Source organism: Carlito syrichta, unplaced genomic scaffold, assembly GCF_000164805.1.
Source record: "Carlito syrichta isolate Samal-C Ts95f unplaced genomic scaffold, Tarsius_syrichta-2.0.1 Scaffold99379, whole genome shotgun sequence".
In the NCBI taxonomy this organism is placed as follows: domain Eukaryota; kingdom Metazoa; phylum Chordata; class Mammalia; order Primates; family Tarsiidae; genus Carlito; species Carlito syrichta.
Genome location: NW_007043475.1, coordinates 5,589 through 13,082, shown reverse-complemented (window position 1 = coordinate 13,082; position 7,494 = coordinate 5,589). Strand labels below are relative to the sequence as shown.

The 7,494-nt window shown below is 57.8% G+C and overlaps 1 protein-coding gene across 1 annotated transcript in view; it reads left to right on the top strand.

The window, feature by feature from the left end:
- The window catches only part of SETD1B (SET domain containing 1B), a gene marked incomplete at its 3' end in the record, with an annotated part of 23,544 nt that overhangs the window by 10,875 nt on the left and 5,175 nt on the right, over window positions 1–7,494 (top strand). Inside the window, exons 8-12 of the mRNA XM_008063784.2 lie at window positions 2,880–3,141; window positions 3,231–3,577; window positions 3,672–3,771; window positions 5,225–5,725; window positions 6,747–7,488. Of these exons, the coding sequence (XP_008061975.1) occupies window positions 2,880–3,141; window positions 3,231–3,577; window positions 3,672–3,771; window positions 5,225–5,725; window positions 6,747–7,488 (1,952 nt within the window). The remainder of the gene's footprint in view (window positions 1–2,879; window positions 3,142–3,230; window positions 3,578–3,671; window positions 3,772–5,224; window positions 5,726–6,746; window positions 7,489–7,494) is intronic.

Below are 7,494 nucleotides of genomic sequence, written 5' to 3'. Positions count from 1 at the left end.
TTTATTGTAGAGATGAGGTCTCGCCAAGTTGCCCAGGCGGGTCTCGAACCTGCGGGCTCAGGCAATCCACTCACCTCAGCCGCCCAAAGGAGACCCTGTCTTTACAAAAAGTAACAATAATTAGCTGGGCATGGTGACATCTGCCTGTGGTCCCAGCGGCTCAGAAGGCTGAGGCTGAGCCCAGGAGGTTGAGGCTGCAGTAAGCTGTGATCCCGCCACTGCACTCCAGCCTGGACAGAGTAAGACGTGGCCTCAAAAATAAAAAGAAATAAAATTAATCAATTAAAATGAAGTAAAGGCTGGGCTCAGTGGCTCGGCCTGTGATCTCAGCATTTTGGGAGGCCAAGGTGAGTGGATTTCCTGAGCCCGTGGGTTCGAGACCTACCCGGGCAACTTGGTGAGCCCTCAACTCTACAATAAATCAAAAATGAGCCGGGTGTGGTAGTGTGTGCCTGTAGTTCCAGCTACTTGGAAGGCTGAAGCAGAAGGATCACCTGAGCCCAGCAGTTCGAGGCTGCGGTGGCCGGGAGCGGCCACTGCCCTCCAGTCTGGGTGACAGAGTGAGACGCCAACTCAAAAAATAAATAAATAAAAATAAAGTGAAGTAAAATTCCAAATTCCCTATTCGCATGTGTCACATTCCCAGCACCTGGTAGCCACGTGTGACTAGTAGCAACCATTTGGTATGGCGCAGAAGCGGAATATGCTCACTGTGGCAGATAGTTTCGTGGCCAAGGTGCTCCTTGAACTTGGCCTCCTCTCGCCTTCCCTCCTGCCTCCTTTCACATGGCTTGACTTGGCAGGACCATGTGTGCCTTTATAGCATATATCTACGCATAACCTTAAAAATAATCTGAGACCAGGTGCGGTGGCTCACGCCTATAATCGCAGTACTTTAAGAGGTGGAGGCCAGAGAATTGCCTGAGCCCAGAGGTTCGAGACTAGCGTGGGCAACTTGGTGAGACCTCATCTCTACAATAAATCAAAAAATTAGCTGAGTGTGGTGGCACGTGCAATTCTAGTTACCTGGAAGGCTGAAGTGGAAGGATCACCTGACTCCAGCAGGTCGAGACACTCACGGCCACTGCATTCTAGCCAGGATGACTGAGACTCCAACTCATAGGAAAAAAAATCTGTAATTGCTTTCTCTCTATGTAAGAGAGAACTTTTTCTTGAATACTTTTTGTTTTTGTTTTTTTAGTCAGGATCTCACTCTCTTACCCAGGCTGGAGTATAATGGTACAATCACGACAACAGCAGCCTTGACCTTCTGGGCTCAGGAGATTCCTGTCTCAGCCACCTGAGTAGCTGGAACTGTAGGCACATGCCTCCACACCCAGCTAATTTTTTTATTTTTTGCAGAGATAAGGTCTCTCTGTTTTGCGCAGGCTGGTCTCAATTTCCTGGCGATTCTCCCACCTCAGCCTCCCAGAGTGCTGGGATTGCAGGTGTGAGTCACCACACCCAGCCTTTTAAATTCTTTTACCATCCCCTCAATAGCTCCCCAGTCCTCTCTGTTCTCCTCCCCCAGGGGTGACCACAGTCATCAGTTTTGCTGTACCCACAGAGCATGTGTTGGGAAACGCTGCCATGATGTGACTGAGAGCTTGCTCTGAAGCACAGGGAAGTGACGGTATCAGAGCCTGTCTCATCTGTGTGACAGGGCAGTAAAGTCAGAGTGAACCCTCAGAGGTCACCCGAGATGCCTTGTGTTTCCACCTGGTGTTGTTGCCTCTGTAGGAGCAGCCTGCAGTTATTTCACTAATAATCTGAATCAAAAGAGCCCCCAGGCCTGGAGTGCTGTGCAAAGCCCCTAATGTGGCTCATTTGGGTTAATTTACATAACACCCCTTTGAAGGCAGAACACTTTGGAACTGCGGAGCAGGTCCTCTGTGTGCAGGGAAGCAAAACTGGGAGGCGCTGGGTATTTTTTTCTTTTTTATTGAATAGGAGTCTCACTCTGTCACCCAGGCTGAAGTGAAGTGGCATGCTCACAACCACTGCATCCTTGACCTGCTGGGCTCGAGCGATTCTTCCGCCTCAGCCTTCCAAGTAGCTAGAATTACAGGAACGCACTACCATGCCTGGCTAATTTTTTTATTTATCATAGAGACGTGATCTCGCCAAGTTGCCCACGCTGGTTTGGACCCCGTGGACTCAGGCAATCTTCTTCCCTCCACCTCCCAAAGTGCTGGGATTATAGGGGTGAACCACCGCACCCGGCTTGGTTTTTTTTGTTTTTTTTTTTTTGAGTTGGAGTCTCATTCTGTCACCCAGACTGGAGTGCAGTGGCCGCTTCCGGCCACCGCAGCCTCAACCTGCTGGGCTCTGGAGATCGTTCCGCCTCAGCCTTCCAAGTAGCTGGAACTACAGGCACACATTACCATGCCCGGCTCATTTTTGATTTATTGTAGAGATGAGGTCTCGCCAAGTTGCCCAGGCGGGTCTTGAACCCGTGGGCTCAGGCAATCCACTCACTTCAGCCTCCCAAGGCACGGGATTACAGACTGAGCCACCGAGCCCAGCTCCAGCTTTGTTTTAACGCATCGGGACAGAACAGACTAGAAACTTCGTTGATGAAGCTGGTGCTGAGTGGTGCGGGGCCCTCACGCTGTAGGCTTAGGCTCCAGGCTGCAAAGTGCAGAGGCCGCTGTTCCATCTAAGGAAGGTGGTAAGAGGCCTGCTCTGCGGGTGAGGAAGCTGAGGGTCCGTGAGGCCCAAGGGAGCTCTGAGCCTCCCGGAGGTGCAGGTGGCCGGGTGCAGTCACCTTGGTGGCTGTCACTGCCGGGAGGAAGGCAGGCTGCATGGAGAGGGCTTCCTCCAGGGACTGACAGCGGCGACGTGTCTCTGGTGACTGTCCCTTCCTGTCCCCATCCCAGGCCTCGCTGACTCCCGTGAAGTCGGGTGAGCACAAGGACGAGGACAGGCCAAAGCCCAAGGACCGGATTGCCTCTTGCCTGTTGGAGTCCTGGGGCAAGGGCGAGGGCCTGGGCTACGAGGGCCTGGGCCTGGGCATCGGGCTGCGTGGGGCCATTCGCCTGCCCTCCTTCAAGGTCAAGAGGAAGGAGCCGCCAGACGCAGCCGCGTCCGGAGACCAGAAGCGGCTGCGGCCCTCGACCTCTGTGGATGAGGAAGATGAAGGTTTGGGGCCCGTTCCCTTGTCCGCTCCCTGGGCGCCGGGGCCCCCCTCTTCCGTCCCCCAGCCTGGCCTGACACCCCTTTCTCCCCAGAGTCCGAGCGGGAGCGGGACCGCGACTTGGCGGACCCCCCCTGCGAGCTTGCCAAGCGGGACCCCAAGGGCGTGGGTGTGCGGCGGCGGCCGGCGCGGCCCCTGGAGCTGGACAGCGGCGGAGAGGAGGACGAGAAGGAGTCCTTGTCTGTGTCCTCATCCTCGTCGGCCTCCTCGTCGTCGGGGTCCTCGACCACCTCACCCTCATCCTCGGCCTCCGACAAGGAGGAGGAGCAGGAGAGCGCCGAGGAGGAAGAGGAGGAGGAGGAAGCGGAGGAGGAGGAAGAGGAGGAAGAAGGCCCCAGGAGCCCGATCTCCTCCTCCTCGACCTCATCCACATCAGATAAGGTGCCCTGGGGCTGGGAGACCTCCGGGTGCTGCTGGGCCGAGTGAGGGGGCTGGGCCCTTGGGCTCACCCATCCTGTTCCTTCCCTTCCCCCAGGATGACGAGGACAGCGACGACCGGGACGCGTCTGAGGACGAGGAGGAAGACACAGCCCTGTCGGAGGCGAGTGAGAAGGAAGAAGGGGACTCAGACGGAGGTGAGTGGGGAGGGGGGTGGGGGCCGCAGCCAACGGCCCCGCCCGGGCTCCCTCTGCCCGAGCAGTCGCCAGAAATACTTTTTGGGCAAGGCGTTGCACTTTTGGCTAGGCTCGGTGGCTCAGCCTCTCATCCTAGCACTTTGGGAGGCCGAGGCGAGTGGATTGCTTGAGCCCGCGGGTTCGAGACCAGCCCGGGCAACTGGGTGAAACCTTGTCTCGACAATAAATCAAAAAATTAGCCAGGCATGATAGCATGTGCCTGTAGTTCCTGCTACTCAGAAGGCTGAGACGGAAGGATTGTCTGAGCCCAGCAAGTCCACGCTGGGGTGGCTATGAGCATGCCACTGCACTCCAGCCTGGGCAACAGAGTGAGACAAAAAAAAAAAAATGTTACACTTTTGAAATGTTAACCTGTTAAAATACACGAAATGTGCCACGTGGGTGCATCCATCCAGGCAGAGAGCAGATCAGCAGTGGCTCAGGGCTGGGGAAGGGAATGGGGAAAGGGGTACCCTAAAAGGGTATGTGGTTTCTTCGTCAGCTGAGGAAAATGTTTTGGAAATAAAGCCAGGCGCAGTGGCTCACGCCTGTAATCCCAGCACTTTGGGAGACAGAGGTGAGAGGACTGCCTGAGCCCGGGAGTTTCAGACCAGCCTGGGCAACTTGGCTAGACATCATCTCTACAATAAATTAAAAAATTAGCCAGGCTTGGTGGTGCATGCCTGTAGTTCTAGCCGCTTAGGAGTTTGAAATGGAAAGATCACCTGAGCCCAGCAGGTTGAGGGTGCAGTGTCTGTGAGCATGCCATGGCACTCCATCCTGGGTGATAGAGTGAGACTCCGACTCAAAAAAAAACAACAAAAGAAAATGAGTTGGGCAGGGTGGCTCAAGCCTGTAATCCCAGCAGTTTGGGAGGCAGAGGCTAGAGGATTGCCTGAGCTCAGAGATTTGAGACCAGCCTGAGCAACATAGCGAGACCTCAGCTCTACAAAAATTAAAAAAAAAAAAAAATTAGCCGGGTGTGGTGGCACATACCTGTGGTTCCAGCTACTTGAAAGGCTGAGGAGGAAGGATCACCTGAGCCCAGCCGGTCGAAGCTAGAGTGGCCGGGAGCACACCACTGCACTCTAGCCTGGGCGACAGAGTGAGACTCGACTCAAAAAAAAATAAGTAAATAAAAAAGAAAAAGGAAAATGTTTTGGAAATAGACAGAGGCGGGAGTTGCCCATTATGAATGTACTAAATGCTGCTGGAATATTCACTTTGCAATGAACAGTTTTCTGTTATGTGAATTTCGCCTCAGTCGTCTTTTTTAATTGATGACTGGTCAGCACCCCTCCCCTGAGTCACCCGTCTGAGGGTCCTGCTCAGCCCCAACTGCCAGTAGTCTGAGGCCTTCAGTGGCACAGCAGGTGGCGAAACCGCTCTTCCTCTGTGCTCCCCCCCCCCCCAGAGGAGACGGTCAGTGTCGCCACCTCCAAGGCTGAAGCCGCGTCGTCCGGCGAAAGTTCCGAGTCTTCTGAGTTTGAGTCAAGCTCCGAGTCCTCCTCATCGTCCTCGGAGGATGAAGAGGAGGTGGTGGCAGGGGAAGAGGAGGAAGAGGAGGAGGAGGTGATGGTGGCTGAGGAGAGCGTGGCTCCCGCAGGCCCTGAGGACTTTGAGGAGGACAGGAAGGCGGCGTCTCTGGCCACAGGGGCACCTGTGATGGACTCACTGGGCCTAGAAGAGGAGCTGGACGTCGAAGCTGAGGCCGAGGCCCCCAAGGAGCGGACCCCCACGCTGGAGGAGCCCCCCCTGCCTGTGGGTGTTGAGGAGCCGGGGGGCTCCAAGGAGCCCTCCAAGGAGCCCCCCGAGGAGCCAGGCCTGAGCCAGGAAGGGGACATGTTGCTGTCGCCGGAGCCCCCTGTCACAGAGGTGGAGGCCCGACCCCCGTCATCCCCTGAGCGAGCTCCAGGTAACACCTGCGTCCCCACCCCCGGGAGGACGTGGGAGGGAGGGAGGCAGGCTGTCCTCACCCCGGAGCCAGCACGCTCCCTCTGGTGTGTCATGTCACTCTCCCAAGCCTCAGTTTCTTCTGTACGGTGGGATCACAGGGAGACAGATGACACGCCAGGAGCTGGCACTGAGTCTGGCCCTCCGTGGTCATGTCCAGATGGGAACCGGTGCTCCTCTCGCTCCTCACTGTGGTGTCCCCCTGGTGGTGTGGTCCTGGGACCATCCATCCCCTGGGATGTTCCCAAAAGGACCAGCCGGGTGTCCGTGGTCACTTCGGTGGGAAGCCTTGGGGCTCTGGGCTAGATGAGGGCTGCGGGCACTGCGGGACTTGAGTGTGTGAAGATTTCAGGATATGCAGGAGTCGTAGAATGAATCTCCCGTGTCTGCCGAGGGACCACGTTTCTTCCGTTTTGTTTGTTCAGCCACGAGCCACAGTCTTTGACTATGGACTTGATGTTAAGCCTCTGTTTTGTCCCCTGTATAGTTTGAGCACTAGTAGTACACGAGTGGACACAATAATCTGCCCTCATGGAGTTTACATTCTAGGGCAGGGTGAAAGATGACAAGAGATACATTTGAAAGTGTGTTCTGTGACTGTAGAGGTAAAGGCTGGGGGAAACCTTGAAGGCTCTGGCAAGTGTCGCAGAAACAAGACTTGTTAGATTGCATTTCTTCACAGAGCAAATGTTCTTGGACCACAGGAACTTTGTTTTGATGACACAGGGCGAGAGTCTAGCCTCCACGCCTCCTGCTTCTTGGATTGAGCCCAGCCACACTTAGGAAGCACCTCCTGTGTGCCTGCACTGGGCCTGACCCTGAGCACTGCGTGAGGGCTTTCACTGGAGGGGGACAGTCTGCGTGCTCACAGGACGCCGGCGGACCCGGTGGGCCAGGAGCCAGTCAGGACCCAGGTGCATAACAGGACCCCGAGAGGTGTCTGGATCAAATGCTAACGGTGTGTCTCTGCCGCCTTTCTGCAGAGGATGACCTGGAAGTGGAACCCGAGCCGCCCCCGATGCTCACCTTGCCTCTGCAGCCACCGCTGCCGCCACCCCGGCCGCTGCGGCCACCCAGCCCGCCACCGGAGCCGGAGGCCACCGAGCCCCCACGCCCGTCCGTCCCTCTGGAGCCTCCCCCCGAGGACCAGCCCCCACGCACGCCGGGCCTCTGTGGCAGCCTGGCCAAGTCGCAGAGCACGGAGACGGTGCCAGCCACGCCGGGCGGGGAGCCCCCACTGTCGGGGGGCAGCAGCGGCCTGTCGCTGAGCTCCCCGCAGGTGCCCGGCAGCCCCTTCTCCTACCCGGCCCAGTCCCCCAGCCTGAGCACCGGGGGCCTCCCGCGGACACCGGGCCGGGACTTCAGCTTCACGCCCCCCTTCCCCGAGCCTGGCGGGCCCCTGCTGCTGCCCGTCTGCCCACTCCCCACCGGCCGCCGCGACGAGCGCTCCGGGCCCCTGGCCTCCCCGGTGCTCCTGGAGACGGGGCTGCCCCTCCCACTGCCCCTGCCTCTCCCCCTGCCCTTGGCACTGCCCGTGCCCGTCCTGCGGGCCCAGACGCGGGCTCCCACTCAGCTGCCACCCCTGCTGCCCGCCTCCCTGGCCCCTTGCCCACCCCCCATCAAGAGGAAGCCGGGCCGGCCCCGGCGCTCCCCGCCCTCCGTGCTCTCCTTGGACGGGCCCCTGGTCCGGCCACCCCCGGGGGCCACCCTGGGAAGGGACCTCCTGCTCCT